The sequence below is a fragment of the Tetranychus urticae genome, chromosome 3, assembly GCF_039701765.1.
Source record: "Tetranychus urticae isolate SD_2017Ah chromosome 3, NJAU_TeUrti_SD_1.0, whole genome shotgun sequence".
NCBI classification, from domain to species: Eukaryota; Metazoa; Arthropoda; class Arachnida; order Trombidiformes; family Tetranychidae; genus Tetranychus; species Tetranychus urticae.
This window is the reverse complement of record NC_142960.1, coordinates 9605130-9621940: the sequence shown is the minus strand read 5'-3', so window position 1 is coordinate 9621940 and position 16811 is coordinate 9605130. Positions and strand designations below refer to the sequence as shown.

Genomic DNA, 16811 nt, shown 5'->3' with positions numbered 1-16811 from the left:
TGATCAATTGTGATTAATTTAAGTATCAGATGACAAATCAATTGATCAAATTGTTAATTCAATCGTTCATTTTGATTTTGGTTTGGCAATCGAGAAGCAAACCTAATGGTGAAAAAAAGCGAGTGAAGCTATAAACAGTTAATAACAATAAGGTAACAAAAGCATCGTAATTCATTCCCTGATGATTTTGATTTCGTTTTCGTAATCAATTGGTTTCTAGTGTCATTATTACCAATCATCAAGCAAATCAAAGGTTACCCAATAGTTGATTGACGTATCAATAGAAACATAGATTTTCATCATTTTACAACTTTTCCCCTCTAATTGCCAATTAACCAGTGAAATAGTAAACCAAATTGATTGAAAAATCTAAATCTGCAATCAAATTGAAAAACAAATAACGATTTGAATACAAATCAAAGGCTTTCAATTTTAACCAGATTTTGGGTTACATTGATTAGTGTGTAAAAAAGCATTCAATTTCAAAAATTCTAACTCAAATTTTTTTCTTTTTTCTTTTCAGGAAATCTATTTAACTATATCAAATGAATACACGGATTGGACTCGACCAACAAGCCATCCATTAAACATACTGGACTCTTTAACCGACCTTTTATCGGACTCATTGGTGGTTGCACCATTGATTAAAGTAGCAACCCTTCACTCACGACGTCCCAAGAAAACCTATTTTTACAGCTTCTTATACTCTACTGAAGAGGGTGACTATCCGTCCAGACTTGGCTGTGTCTCTGGCCAAGAATTAAATTACCTATTTGGTGCTCCGCTCATCTCCGGCCTCAAACTGTCCCATTTTTCATCGTCTTACACTCGCAGTGAAATTGCCTTGTCCGAAACTTTAATCACCAATTGGGTTGCCTTTGCTAAATATGGGTAAGAAGCAGCGTTACACCGCACACCATTAATTTGCCTTTGTTTTACTTTCTCTTAACTATTTTCATAACTCACATTATCATCATTTTTATTAGTTTGATTGTTGTTTCTATTTAATATTTTATAATAAGTATTATATTAATAGTCAAACCATAAACCATAATGTAAAATGATCTTCATTTAATCATTATCTAATGATGGTGAAGCAGTTTATTCATTATAAAGCTTTACATTTCACTCCAATCCTTTAACAGAAACTTATCAAATTTCATTTGCGTTTATTTCATTTCAGCAAATCTTGATTATAATGATAACGCTATTAGCTAAAATCTAATTTAAAACTAATAACTTGCCATTATCATCATCATTATTTGCAAAAGCAAGGCAAAACAAAATATTGAACAAACTCATGAAACTGATGAATCGCGGAAAAATTGAATGTTTTTAAACCTAAATTGGTTTGTTTAAACAATTAATAATCCTTTTGAGGGATAATAATTTCATCTATTAAAAAATCCCAATGAATACAATTTAATCTGGAAAATCAGTTTTTTCTCCTTTAAATGATTAAAAATGAACTTACAATTATTGTTAACCTTTTCAGTAACCAGTTTGATTGTTCAAGTGTACAACATTCAGGGTTGATTGAGTGTTTCATTCATTTGTCATTTAATTAGCTTTCCATTCTTTGTCATGTCTTACCATTTGAAAAGCTTAACTTAACAAATTATAAGATGGTTAGTTGATCATTTAACTCAATTACAATGTTGGTAATAAATTGATAAAGATTAATTTGAATTGTTAAGGCAAATCTAAAGCACACTAATGATCTCAAGTCTACTTTTATAGCCAACATTTTGGTTTGGTAAAGCAATAATACTTTAAGGTCAACAATCAATTCAAAATCCAGGAAATTAACCATGAGATTGTTTCAAAACACTAAATATTAATCTATTAATAGCTGAGCTTATCTCAATGTTCATGAAAAATTTCCAATTTTCTCTGAATTATGAACATTCTGAAAAGGCCTTTTACAAACCAGTTTTCAGCAATTGATATTGTTTGAGTTGAGTGAAAGTAAAAAAAGATGAAATTCACCTTAACAAATGAATTGAATTAACAAAAGAATAATAGATTTGTTTTTGTCATCATCATTATCAGTATCATTATGTTCATCATCATGGTCTACTGATTAAACAATTTGAATCAACTTGGATGAAAATAAGAGGAAAAGCTTTGATGATTAAATTGACAAACCCAAAGATACTCAATCAACTCCATCAGTATCAATATTGTTTTACCAGTAAAGACGATGAAAAGAAGAAAACAGATGAAGATTAAATAAATCGTTATAATCAATGAATCCCTGTGTAATAATACTTTTCCTGTTTTCCCTTCTTCTTCTTCTTCTTTTTTCAGAATCTTTATTTTTTTATCATCACCATGAACATGAACAGTAAAATGATTTGACCAATTCTTTTGTGTATTTTTCTTGATCCATTCATTTTTGCCCAGACTCTATTTTATCCTTTAAATTATGTGATCCATGTAATTGTAGATATGAGGACAATGGTCAAGACTAAATATGAATATTACAATTACCAGAACTCAAAGATTAATTGGTTTCTGCGGATTATTTTGCATTATCATGACAATAAACTGCAACTCGACTTCAATTGATCACATAACTTGATTTATTTCGTTCTTAACGATGAAAATCACCAAGAGTCGATTCAAGTCCATGATAGATTTCAAATGTTTTGTTAGTTGAAATTTATTATCCAAACACTGAGCCTAAAATAGCTTTTTAATTTCACTTTAAAAATTGTCATTTCCAAATTTTCTTCAGCATTTTACTCTTTTCCCATTTCTAAGCAAATCACTCACTGAATAACTTTGAACAATTACATGTAATTTCAATGTTTTTACCTTTTCTATTGAATCTCAAGAAATAGAAACCAAGTTCATTGGATTAAACTGGAAAAATCTTAATCTTTAAACTTAATTTCATTTCCAATCCTTTAAGCTTGAAAATTAAAGCAAATCATTGTGAACTATCAAACTAAATTCAATTGTTATAATGATAACAAAGTTTATTAATTTCCTTAATAAGATGAAAAGGATAACAGGGAATGAAGAAGAATGAAAAAACTCGACTCTTTCGATAATTTGATGAAAACATGATAATGATAACTCTTTTTTTCTGTACACAACTTGGCTGTTATGAGAGAGTTAATATTATTTTAATACCTTCTAGTGAAGTCAATTAAGCTTGACTAATGATACTTAATTAGACGATAATGACAATCAAGCTAAAATAATATCAACTGTTCAAGTTGACAAAAATGGTCTGAAAATGTGAACAAAATGAAGGCAAAAAAATGTTAATGTTTTGTTGTTTTTTCATCTTAAAAGCAATAATTGTCTCTTAACCATATATTAATATTTTGTTTCAATTTTTCATCTTTTTTTCAACTTTCATCCAAAAACAATAACACTTGACTTGGTAATTGATTTTGGCAAATGATGATAACCATGAAAACTGATACAAATTCAGAGATCCCAACAATAAAGATGATCTTGACATGTTGAAACCAAATAACAGTAATAACAACTATCATAATTATAGTAATATTAACAGGGAATCACGAAATAATAATAATCGTATTGATAAAATAACTTGGCCCATTTATGAAGAGCATCAACAACAGTATTATGCTTTGAGTAAGTATTCACCTTCATCTTTATCATTTTCATGTTTCACCTTCAAAAAAATCAGGAAACCAATAAGCACTTGTAATATTTATATATTTCGCAGTTCACCTTCATTCATTAATGATATTTCCTTTTTGCCTTTACCATTCCACTTCTTGGTGATCTTAATTGCTCACTCAGTGCAACCCTTAAACACCTTCAACTCATTCCATCATCATTGCTCATTATCATCTTCATTCTCATTCTCGTCATTTTTTTCCTGCTCTTTTCTTCCCTTCCATTCCCTCTTTACCTTTTCCTGTCGATAACTTTTCATCTCCTTTATCTTTCCCCTTCCCTGCTCTATCAATATAATTCCTTATTATTTTTCTCATTCTTTTCTTTTTTTCTTCTCTCTTTCATTCAGTTCACTCTTCATCATTTTCATCTTTTCCTTCATCTTCTTTCTTCACTTGTTTGGTTTTTATAACATCATTAACATTCTTTATTTATTATTCGCTTTACAATTTCCTATTTCCTTGGACTTGTTATTCCCATTCCAATGTGTATATTCAGAGTTTCACCATATCTCATGATCATTAGCTATATATTATATAGTCACATGCTTCATCAGACTTTTATCATCTTCATCTATTCCATCAGTCTGGTTAGACCATTAGAGATGAACATCTCAACCTAAGCAAGGCCCTTCTCTGCACCAAATGTAACATCAAGTGAAGGTGTTTGTATGATGAAAGGTTTTCTCCTTTTAATTATAATTTACATCATTCGATCCAATTCAATGAGTCTCTTTTAATTGTAAATCATTTTTGTTTATATCATTTCATCTTCTTCTCTGTTGACCTCTTTTTTCAACATTAATTTTTATCATCAATTATCGTCATTATTTATTTGGATTAATGTTTTTCCTTCTTCATCTCTTTTTTTTTCTTCTCTCTTTTCTCTGCTTCTTCTTTCAGCAATTAAACCTAAATTACGAGATCATTATCATGCTCATCGAATGTCTTATTGGTTAAACTTAATTCCTAAGTTACATGTTCCTGGATCATCAGCCAACCAAGATCATCATTTACTTCATAATCATGGTGATTTATCAACATATGATGGTATCGTCCGTGCCAATCGTCTTCCAATCCTTCTCTCACCATCTTCATCAACCTCAGCTGTTTCACCATCAGCCTCATTATCCCCTTCTTCAGGTAATCTCAATCATTTGATTGGCAAACAATCAACAAAAATCAAATCAAATCTTTTCTCATTTTTGTTTTTCTCTTTCTTCCCTATTAACAGTAGTAATTGGTGAAAGTGGTTTACTTTCATCTTCATATCCAAACTCATCAATCACTCATCCCGGGCTTCTTGATGGATCCTCACTCGAAGGAGTCTCATCATCATCATCATCATTCAGTGGTGATCAACGTCCAAGTGCCTTAGATTCAAACATAAGTGACAAAAGTTCAAGTCAATCTTCAAATTCAATAGTCAACTTTTTTGGTACCCATGTAACTTATACAACAGCCTTAAGTGTTACAATTGCCATTGGATGTTCACTTCTCATCCTGAACGTTCTCATTTTTGCTGGCTTTTTTTACACTCGTGATTTGATTAAATCCAAAAAGTCATCCAACAGCAACAACGACAAAGCTAAACAGGTAACAGAAGCAGAGCTTTCAAAGGTTTGTCAATCAAAATGTTAAATCAAAAATTTTGTTTCAATGGAAAAGACTAAGAATAGAAATGAAAAGAAGAACCAGGAAAACTGGAAACAACTAACATGATTTTTGCTCTCATTAACATTTTGATTCTGCTTGATTCAGTTTTAATCATTCATCGTCTTATTTTTCCTCTCAAATTACTTGTTACAATTTATTCATCCTTTGCCTCTCATCATCATGCTCATCAATCTCATCTTTCTCAACCTTTTCTTTTCTCTGTATTTTTTCTCCTTTCTTTCATCTTCTGCTGATTTACATAACTATATGGTCTTACCAAAAACACACACAAATACAAACAAATACACGGAAAAAAAGAAATCGGATGAAGATGAAAATAGATGGCAATTAAGCAAAGAAACAGATCGATCAACAATTTCCTATTATCCTGAAAGTAATTTCATTTGTCCATCAGAAACATTGACCGGTAACACTGGAAATCAAGGAATGGGTCTAAACAATGGACCAAATGATATTCAAATGGATTCATCTGGATCACCATTACCTGTTCATCATTGGATTAGTTCAAGCCAACAACAGCAACAGCAACAACAATCAATTGCTTGTTCCAATTTTAAAGGTTACCAATTGCATCCATTTACATCTGAAACTATTGACATACTTCAAACAGGTCATCATGTATCATTAAACAATTGCACTTATACGGCAACAATTAACCCAAGTACAGTTGGAAATGTGGAGAAAAATTTAACCAACTTAATGGACACTTCATCACTTGTTATCGATGATCACAAAGGAAAATCAATACCAAACGAAACTGGCATCTGACAATTAAAGAACACACCAGTTTGATTGAGAAGCAAAAATTGTTGATATTTAAAAGAAGCTCATTCCTCATCATCATCATCATCATCTTCCGACTATAAATCCACTTTCCATTGGAATCAAAAAGGACGATCAAGAAGAAGAGTTACTTTGCATTCATTTGAATGTTTAGTCTGTAAACAAACGATTAATATGGAAACAAGAAAATCTTTTTCCTTCTCTCATTTGCTTTGAATCTTTCAATCCCTAATCATCATCATCTCTATCATCTTCATCCTTCTTTGATGGAATTGCAAGTAAAGCCTAATCATTAAGTAATCTTCTTCTTCTTCTTCTTGGTCTCTTCCTTTTCTTGTTTCACTTTTTTTTCCTTCTTCTTCTTCTTCTTGGCAACACCAAATGATTTGCCTATGTGTTTCATGTGCCTTTTTGTTGTCAACAAGATGAGGATGATTTTGGAGGATCACTGAAGGAAAAGAGCTCAAACAAAGAGTTGAAGATGAGAGAAAAGTTTCAACATCTTTACAACAATTTGATGGAACAATGAAGTACAATTCAAATGATGATTATGATAATGATTATCATCAACTAATTGAACCACATCATTTACATCCTTTGGTCATACAAATTTCTCAAACAATTTCTGTTCCCTTTTGCCTCTTAATGGCTTTCAACTATTTATCTATCACCACAACTACCACCTCATCTTCCTTCTCCTCCTTTTCATCATCATTCCTCTCATCTTTATCCTCTTGCTTTTCCTTCATCTTGTTACATCCTATTTAAGATAAACTTGTAATTATACAATTCTGTATGTTAATGTTTTAATACCAACCTGTTTTATCTGTGATATTGATCGACCCGATAGTCAATGCAAGAAAACAAAAGAGTCACACAAACGAGTTAAACATTTATAATCACCATCATCATCATCATCATCATCATCATAATTGCATCTTTATTCAATTAACATTAAACCACCAAACAGCGATGACAAGTACAACTTTAATTTCAACTCTCCTGATACCGATAATTCAAATATTCATCCCTTTGCTGCTCCTTTTGTTTGTCTTTATCATTAACAGTTAATCTCGATTCAGACACTTATCCATCATCATCATCATCAGCATAATCATTCCTAACTTGTTACCTTTGTTTGCAAATTAGTTTTTTTTTGTAACTTTTTACTCAATCTCGACCAATGTAAAGACTCGCCAAGAGATTCATTTTTGCAATTGTACAAAATTAACTGTAAACCAAAAATGTAAATTTGTACCAACTCGACATTCAAGAGTTGAAATATGAATATTGTACAATTAACAAGACTATTAATAAACTGTAAATGGTTAAATTGATAAATTATCTTGCAAATTGTTCACCATTGAGGGAAGGATGAAATTTTCTGGTTTAAAGATATTCCTGGTCGTTTGAAGCTTTCCAAAAGTGCTTTTATAAACTTGATATTTTATCTCGCCAGTTCAGACAGAAAGCAATGAATTGAAGTGGTGGTCAAAAGGTTTCGATGTTCATAAAAATGGAAAATGATTGCGAGAAAAAAATGATGAAAACGTGAATTGGATCATCAAAATATTGTCACAAGTACAAGGGAAAAGGCTAAACTTGTTTTTCATTACTTTTCTTGTTTCCCTTCATTGCTGGTTACAATTTATGCTATACTTAGTTGATAATGTGGTCAAGAACTGGCCACCATTTAAGGGTAAAAACATTCTCAAAGTGATTTCCATTTTGTTTTACTTTCCTTCACTTACCTCAATCATCATTACAAGTATTATCAACACTTTGCTCACTCCAATTGGGACTGAATTTTGCAGATAAAGTGTAAATAAACCTTAAAGTGTTACATTTATTTCAATTTGATTTGCTCATTTGCTCAGTTTCATTTGTATCTTTTGTCAATGTTTTTGTAATTTCAACTTCTCATGTTGTTCACACTTGGAAGCGACTAAATTTGCTGGTAAATATTAAAATTGGTTTCTCTTTGATTCAAGCTTGATAGGGAAACCTCTGAATGGACTCGAATATTTTTTGTTCAACTTTTTAATCAACAATTCTATCAGTTTCTTTGTTTTGTCCTGTAAAACTCAACACTTTAATCTCAATTGAAATGGTGAAACATGATATGCACTTACGAGCAATTCAATTTAACCAAAAGACATCAAATGAAGAAAACATTAGCTCAAAGTAAATCAAAATGGGAAACAAAAGATTGTCAATCTTCAAGTTTCATTCTATTCTTTTTTTTCTCTGTAAATTGATTTTTACTTTTTTCACCATTCTTTTTGATAAAATCGTTTTCAACAATTTCTCTTTTCAAAGCACATTCAATCAAATTGTTTTAAAATGTTCACATTAGGATAAAAGTTGACTCTGATCGATCATGTATCTTCACCTTCAAACGTTCCTTTAGAGAGCTTTTCACAATTAGAATAGTTCTATTCTACTATCGCTTGTCTCATTGTGCCCAATCAGAAACTAAACTTATAAACAGAAAAAAAGGACTTACATGGGAAGGTGTCTAACAAGTGGTACGGTTTGATTCGGAAAATTCTATGATAAATCGATAGAAATAAGGGAAAAAATGTCTGGTGAAATTTTAGGACTTGTATGCAGTACAATCAGACTCATTGTAATGAGCTGAAAATGGCAAAAGCAAAGACATTGCAGAAAAAAGCAAACAAAATGAATGTTATTCTCAGTTCATAATGAAAATTTTTCATTGGTGAAGTTGATTTTAGGAATCTGTTTATTCAAATGGCCAATTGTTTACGACCTCTGGAACACATATTTAACCAAATTTTTGCAGCGTTATAAAGGATCGAAATTGAAACGAGCACGAGATTTATGTTTAGAGGAATGGTAAACTTTATTTAAAGAGCATTTATCATACCGGGCGTTTTTCTTTCATTTTACGCCTTCATGCAGGCATAACTGACGAACGGTTAGTGCTACATACTTCAGACATGAACCATAAGCTTATCCAGATTGCACAACGATAAATTCAAGTGCTCAAGGTTATTCAAGGTCAATTCTTTATTTGACCTCTAATTGACATTGAAAGGTCATTTTCTTAAATCGCAAATTTTTCTGACGCAATAGTGTTAGTTACATGGGCATAACTCATACCATTAGCATAAGTTTTGACTTGAGTTAATACAACTCGACTTCTGTCACTGATTCAATGCAAATTGTTTTCATTTTTCCCAAACAGTTTTCATATTGTAATTGCTTTTTTCTTTCAGAACTTGGGTAGTTTAATTACGCCTCCTGGTCTGAAACCTAAGTTCCTTAACCCTGGATTTTCATATGAAAATTTTAAAAGGTGAGTGTTTCTAAAAGATTTGTTAACATGGAACCTCAAATCTTATTCAATTTCCATCTTTTTTACATTTTACATTCATTACATTGAAAAAGTATTGCAATATCAATGCCATTTGGAAATTATAATTTTTCCAGGTAAAGATGATGACATAAAAGACAAGAGGTTCAGCTGCAGAAAATCGGATTAATTTGGATGAGAGCTATCTAAGCCAGTAAAAAATTATTAGAATGCAATTAAACTTTAAATGTTAATTGTCCACCCTTGCAACTATAGACTGAATGAATTTCATGAGTTCAGGTCATTTTGTTCGAATCCTATGACGATCGAAAACTGTTTCTTCATAGAAAACAATGTTAAATTAAAAGTTCAATGAATTAAGTAATGATTAATTTTTTCAGATTACATTCAGTATTACATTATCATTCCTCATCCGAAATTTCATGACGATATTCCAACTGATTTTTTTGAAAAATGTTTCCAAACTTGAGAGCTAATTATTCTCTGTTGTCATATCTTCGAACCAAAATTTTAGATAACAGAAAAGCATTACAGATTCAAGATTTTTTATAAAACGAGAGATCCTAAAGTTCAGCTAATTTTACTTAAAGGTTTTGTCCCTACATAGAAAAATATACCGGTTCCAAACTTTTGAGCTACAGTGTAATGTATTAGTAAGAAAAAAGTAAAAATTATTAAGGAAAATCAATTTGACTCTTTGCAAATTTCAGCATTGCTTTCTTATGGTGGAGGTTTGTTGTTTGGCTAACGAATATGAATGTTCTGTTTTGCAGCACAGGAAATCGTTCAACGATACCAATCATAATCACTCTCTTGACACTCTGCACACAATATTTTGTCATAAGTCAAGAGCTTGACCACGGTCAGTCAATTTGCATGAAGGTCCATCTCGATTTTTTGATTATACAGATCAGGATGGTTGATTATGTTTACAACAAGATTTTTTGGCCTTCCAAATTTGTCAGCAATTACTCTCATTGAAAGTTTTTGTTCACGTACGGCAATAATGTGACCGATTTCTCGCATCGTTACGTCTTTTCCTCTGCTCATTATGTAATCCAATATGACACTGATTATTCAAAAAGTTAACAGAGACTAAAAACAATGTAAATCAATCAAGATCTAACTTTGCTATGCTTTAAAATAGTTTAAGATCGCCTATTAATAACAGAAGCCCCATGTATCCGTAATGCCATGCAACAAGTTCGTATGGTCAACATAAGTTGATCTGAGTCGATTTGGCTATTCTGTTAATTACAAACGCTGAAAGTCGGTAAGTTGTTTTGACTCATGCTGGAAATTAGTATTAGATTAAAAAGTTAACTTAAATTGGATTAAATGATGTGGTTTTAAGGTAATCTGCCGTGTCCTTGATACCATGCATCATAGTGTATACAAACAATACAACTTTTTCAATGCATTCTTTGATGTAAATTTCTGACATTTCCATTATCGCTGCTGAAATCATGCGTTTTTTACGAAACTTTTCCTTGAATCTGATTACTGATTGTGTAGCTTGATTTTCATAAGTATAGCATGAATCATGTATTGTATCAACCACCATAAAAACATAACCAAGACGAAATATGTCATCAAGAATAAAAGATCCATAATTAAATTCTTTTCTATGTAACGTTACGAAATCTTTCAACTATCGTCAAAATTTGCTTTTCCGAATCTTTAAGAACTTTTTTACTCTTAAGCACTTCAACACCAATTTTTTGCACAACTTTCTTTGCTGTATGATTTGACGCATTTCATTTTCTACCAACAGCTTGCTATCTAGGGGAAACTTAATTTTCAGTGCTGTTGCGCAATTTTTCGAATATATGATGCAATTTTCGTCTAAGGTCGACCGGGTGGTTTAATATATAAATTTTATTTGATAATAAGGATGGAAAATTAGACTGTATTGGTGCTGTCTATTATAAAACCATATTAAGCAGCCCAATAGTAAATTTCAATTATTACAAGCGAGTGAACATTGGCCATTGAATAACGGCATGTGGTATTGGATAGTGCTGAATACGCACTCCAGATGGCTGTTGAAATGTCCGTAATGCCTTGCGTATCATGTATATTACTCACCAGCATGACCTGAAACATAGAAATTAAAGATATTTTAATGAATTTCATGATGGTTATGATAATTCGTGACATCGAGGTGAGAATAAAAAACCCGAAACCTGAATCTTATCAAAAACAGTTACATTAACAGAAAAACGGTTCTCTGTCAATGGCATCATGCTGTTAATAAGATATCAAAATAGGAGCGAAAACACTATGAATGTTATTTAACTCATAAAAAATGTTAGTTTTTACGATTATAATCATACGTGAGACAATTTTTGCTTCCCGAATGCACGCATTTTTCAAAAAAAACGGATTGAAATTAAATAATTCCAGCTGTTGCAACTGTAGTAAATTGAATTACATTCATAATTTTGATTCACATACAATAAATTTATTTATCAATCAGAAAAAAATATGTGGTCTATTAAATATCATAATATATCATAATACATCATAATACTCACAGATAAACCAATTTATTGTTTGCGTCTTCAATTATCTTTAATTTCCAATCGCACAACCAGTGTGGGTTCCAATCTCACAGCCAGTGCCAGCTCGTACTGGTACAGAGGCTAACATTGTGAGTAGAGCAAATAAAAAGACAGATGATAAAATTTTGATCAATTGCATTTTAAATTTTGAAAAGTTTTGAAATACTTGGAATTTCACTTATTTATAACAACTATTTAGACTTTGCAGTTGGAGCAGAAATGATGCAGTTACTTTTTAAGCTATCTCCTTTTATACTAATCATTGAAATAACATGTTATTCAAATTAATTTAATGTTTGAATTCTGAATAAACAGTTTCTATTTTCAGTCCGATGTTTTCGATACATCACAAAATATTGATTTAATGAGTAATTAGTAACGTTTTTTTATACGAAGAGGCAAATAATTTGAATTTTAATAGCCAATTTAGACGAATGACTAATGAAAATACAACTTTATTGTACTATATGTTGGTTGAAAATACCAACATTACTTGATTTATTATAACTTAAACTAACCTTTCTATCTATCTAAATGTTCAATTTGACTTAATAGTCATGATTTACCTTCAATCTAAATTCATTTCAATTTTTGACTTTTTTCACTTTTCCTCGTTTCATCTTCCAACTTCACCAATAATGACTCTGACTAACATTCAACACTTTATTCACTCATAGTTCAACATCATGAACTTAATGAATCATAATTAGTTATGACCTAATAAGTCATCTTAGAGTAAACTATGAAAAACCCTTATTTTTACCTTTTCCCGTACATTTCACCATATGTAGCTACTGAATCAGGAACCTCTGGTATTCCTCAGTATTTCTACATATCGTCCGCTTCCTCTTGTTGAGACAAATCTGATGGTAACATTCGTTTACCTGTATGACTCATAGTTCATGAGAAAACCTCAGTTTCTCCATGAACTATGAACCCTCAAAAGTCCTAGGCAAAGTGCCCATTGTACCTCAACCATTCAACCTAATAACTTGATTTCTTCTTTAATCATTTACTATTGACGTATACTAACTAACTATAACACTCAATTTCACCCCTTAAACCTAGAAGCTATTTTGACCCTTCAACTTGACCATTTTTACCGACTTAAGCTATTTTCAACCTCTTGCTACCAACAAACACAAATCCCTAGAGGAACTCACATTCCTTGGTTTTCTTCCACTTGTCCATCTCAACCGTCAAACAAACTCTTACTCACCGAGGACTCAAAAGGGCTGTCTTACCTGCCCTACTATAAATACCTAAAATGTCACCTTAACACTTATGGTGTATTTTTGTCTTATGTTGAGACCATTTCAACTTAACTAGTTTTTGTATCTTTTTGTATTGTCTTCTTGGTGTTAATTCACTTAAGTTGAATCTGTCAATTGCTTCTTCATCATCTTCAACAATTTTGAATAAACTTGTTTAAATTGATTATTTTGACTTCATGTCTGTTTGGTCTGAATATTGACCGTGTGTTTTGTTTTATTTTGATTCATCTTAACCTTATTGAATTCACCATCATAACCAACACTATATTTTTGCTGGCACAATTTTCTCGGAAATCGACATTCATATGATCAAACACAGCCTTCTTCAAGGTTTTGTGATGTTTAAAGAGTTCTAAATGTCAAAGGATGCGAGTGAAAAATCAAAAAGATAAGTCAAACAAACCTTGAAGGGGACTGTATTTGTTCATATGAATGCCAATTTCCGACAAATTTGTGCCAACAGATAATTTAATGCAGTTTCATAGGTATCTATCCAAACAATGCTTATCAATTCGTAAACCAGATCGCAACTGTGAGTCAGAGTCAGAGTCGAGGCACCATTTTAGACAATTTTTACAACAAAACTTTTTAAAAAGTGAGAATTTATTACTATTGATGTGATTAAGAGTTCATTAGAAATCCTGTTTTAAAGAGAAAGAGAATGAAGTGAAAAATAACAATCAAATATCAATAGACAAATGTCAGTTATCAACCTGCGTTCAGTTTCGTTTGATGGTCAGAATAAAGTGAGAGACCATTTGCGAGTGACCATGTTTAATGTATCCTTCACATAATCTGATCTTCAACATCAAGTTGTTTATCTCACCTGATTTCATCATTTATATTCAATTTTTCTTAACATTGATTAACGTATAACGGGTGTTGCTCTAAAATTTAGAGCAACACCCGTTATACGTTAGTGATTGAAGAGATTTATTCGCTCTAGAAAGAAGTTATCAGCCTTTTCTACTGCAAATGAAACCAAATTTTGTGAGTTTGAGGCTTTTGGCAGCATTAAAAAGACACTAAAATGTCAGAAATTTCAACGAAAAAATATATCGAAAGCAACAATACTATTGGAGAAAGTATCGATTAATATTGTTGAGCTTGGTATCGATAATATTACTCAAAATATAATATTGCTGCAACACTACTCTAAAACCCGTAAAAGGTAAATGAGAAGATCCAAGACGAAACAGGTCAATCTGCTGTATTAGCATTTATATTTTGCTTCCTTTTCATTAACGAACTGTATCGTTCAGTTATAAGATAAAGAATTATCTAAAGAATCATCAATATCAACATGAAATCTGCATGTATCCACTTGTTGAGATTAATTTCTATCCAAGTCTATTATTGGATTGGAGTCTCATGACATTTTCAATTGCAATGAATAAGTTGTAAAGCAAAGAGTGAAGTTTATTCAATCATCTGTGTGATAAATTACTGTCAAATGTAATATTGTAAAGTTATCATCAATGATAATGTCAATATATTGGTTAGGAAAAATGTTTGATGTTGAGAGAAAGAAGTTGATTATGAAAAATGAAAATAAAGAGAAGGAGGAAAAGTGATGAATGAGTTTTGCTTGCAACTGGATTGGTCAACTGGATTGTCCATGGTAATGATTATAATCAAAAAAGATGAAGATGAAAAGTTGATAAAAGGCTTGCAATGAATTACAATTTTCACATGAAAATTAATGAACAAAAAGATTTTGCCAAATCTTCTCAATCCAATTTTCATCTCTACTTTAATAGTTTTAAACCTTTCCCATTCATCCAGAATTTCATAAATACTCGACTTGAATCTGAAAATTATGATTCTTTCAACTGGAAAAGGATAAATTTCCTGATTGACTACTTAAACTGTTTTTGTCGGTTTGCCCATCATGGCTGTGAAATGATACAAAGTAAAGGATAGACTTTTGTTATAACCAATTGTCATCTGCTATTCAGAGTAAAATAGATAGAAATCAATCTTATTTTTCTGTTAAAATATTTTCTCAAGCCTTCAGAATCGTCAGATTGTTCACCATTTCAATTGAAATTTCATCTTCCTTTAGTTTTACCAAACATTCCTTGCTGAAAAGGCTTATTTGAAGGCAAAAAAGCAATCGATTTCCATTCACTTTTTGTCAATCCAAATTTTAGTCTAATTGAATTGCTATTGGCAAACAAAAAAAGGTTCAACTCAATGATTTGAAGAAAAAGGCTGAAAGAGAAAAGAGTTTAAAATGAAATTTGAGAAAACATTGAATCCAAACTGATCTGTATCATGGATGAGCATTTCAATTGAAACATTTTCAAATTACAATTTGAATAGACCAGAAATTATCACAATTGATGTTGCTTCAACATTTGAAATTGGGTTACAAAGATTGTCTAGTTTCAAAGATTGTAAACATTGTAAAAAATGGATAAAAATGTAACTTTTGATTGAACGGAAAGACACTAAATGATGACCAAACCAGTGGACAGTAAACAATATTTATCGAACCATCGAGACAGCAAATTTTTCTGTTCAAATCTGAAAATAAATAAGTTACAAGATTTGATGAAATGTGAAGGATAAAGGAAAACTGACAAAGTAAAATTATCATTCAAATTTTGGTGAAAATTCAACTCTCAAGAGGTAGCTAGACAAATAGTGGAGTGAAAAAGAGGAAAGATGGTGAAGATGGTGATCATGAGGAAGATGGTGAATGAGAAATTGAAAAGATGGCAAAAATTTGGTGGAAAAAGGAAGAAAATAAAATGCAAAAATTTGCTTCTTTTTGTGTCTTCATTCTCTTCATAATTCAGATCACTGAACCATATTTTTCTTCGCCATTCTCTTCATCTTAACCGATATTTTTGTTCAATTTTCATCTTCTCTTCCTTCTCTATCTTTTTTTCATTTCAATACATTTTTAGATTCAACATTATGACTTTTCACTCAACAATTGTTAACCTCAAATTGGTGGAGAAATGGGAAAATGATGAATCAAAAGATCAGTTTAAAGGTAAACCAATTTTAAAGCTTAAAACCGTTTCTTTTGTTCACATTCAACATCCTTAATTGTTCAACTCTAACTCTGGTTAACCTGAAAATTGAAGCAAATTCAACCCAAATTTGTTGACTTTAATCATTAAAATCATTCATTTCTATGTTTACATTTTCCACTTGAAATGCTCAATGAAAATGGCTTTTCAAATCGACTCTAGAACTTTGTATTGAACTGAGATTTCATACAATTTCTGTCCATTCCTATTTACAATAAAACATCGTTACTGGACATGAAAAATGGAATCACATTTCATCGAGAATGTAAATTATTATTGCAGTTGAATTTGTATTGATTGTGTTTTTTTGGGTTAAAATCTGGTCATTTTGTTTTCAGCTAAACTTGGCTTTCAAATGAAAAATCATTGGCTAAAATGTTTTCAAGTCATCATCATTTTCAACTCATCTTATCGTTTGCTTAGAAACAGTAGCTTTAAAAGTCCATTTTAAAAATGGTCATCGTTTT

The 16811-nt window shown here is 31.1% G+C and overlaps 1 protein-coding gene across 2 annotated transcripts in view; it reads left to right on the top strand.

Moving 5' to 3' along the window:
• Nucleotides 1-7463, top strand: part of LOC107369267 (neuroligin-4, X-linked-like) — a 57624-nt gene extending 50161 nt beyond the window's left edge. Inside the window, exons 6-10 of one of the 2 annotated variants that reach the window (XM_015937216.3) lie at nt 524-891; nt 3449-3615; nt 4566-4805; nt 4897-5258; nt 5637-7463. In XM_015937216.3, the coding sequence (XP_015792702.2) occupies nt 524-891; nt 3449-3615; nt 4566-4805; nt 4897-5258; nt 5637-6107 (1608 nt within the window). In that variant the 3' untranslated portion in view covers nt 6108-7463. The remainder of the gene's footprint in view (nt 1-523; nt 892-3448; nt 3616-4565; nt 4806-4896; nt 5259-5636) is intronic. The other variant, XM_089269721.1, reaches the window with a different exon arrangement.
• The last annotated feature ends 9348 nt before the right edge of the window (nt 7464-16811 follow it).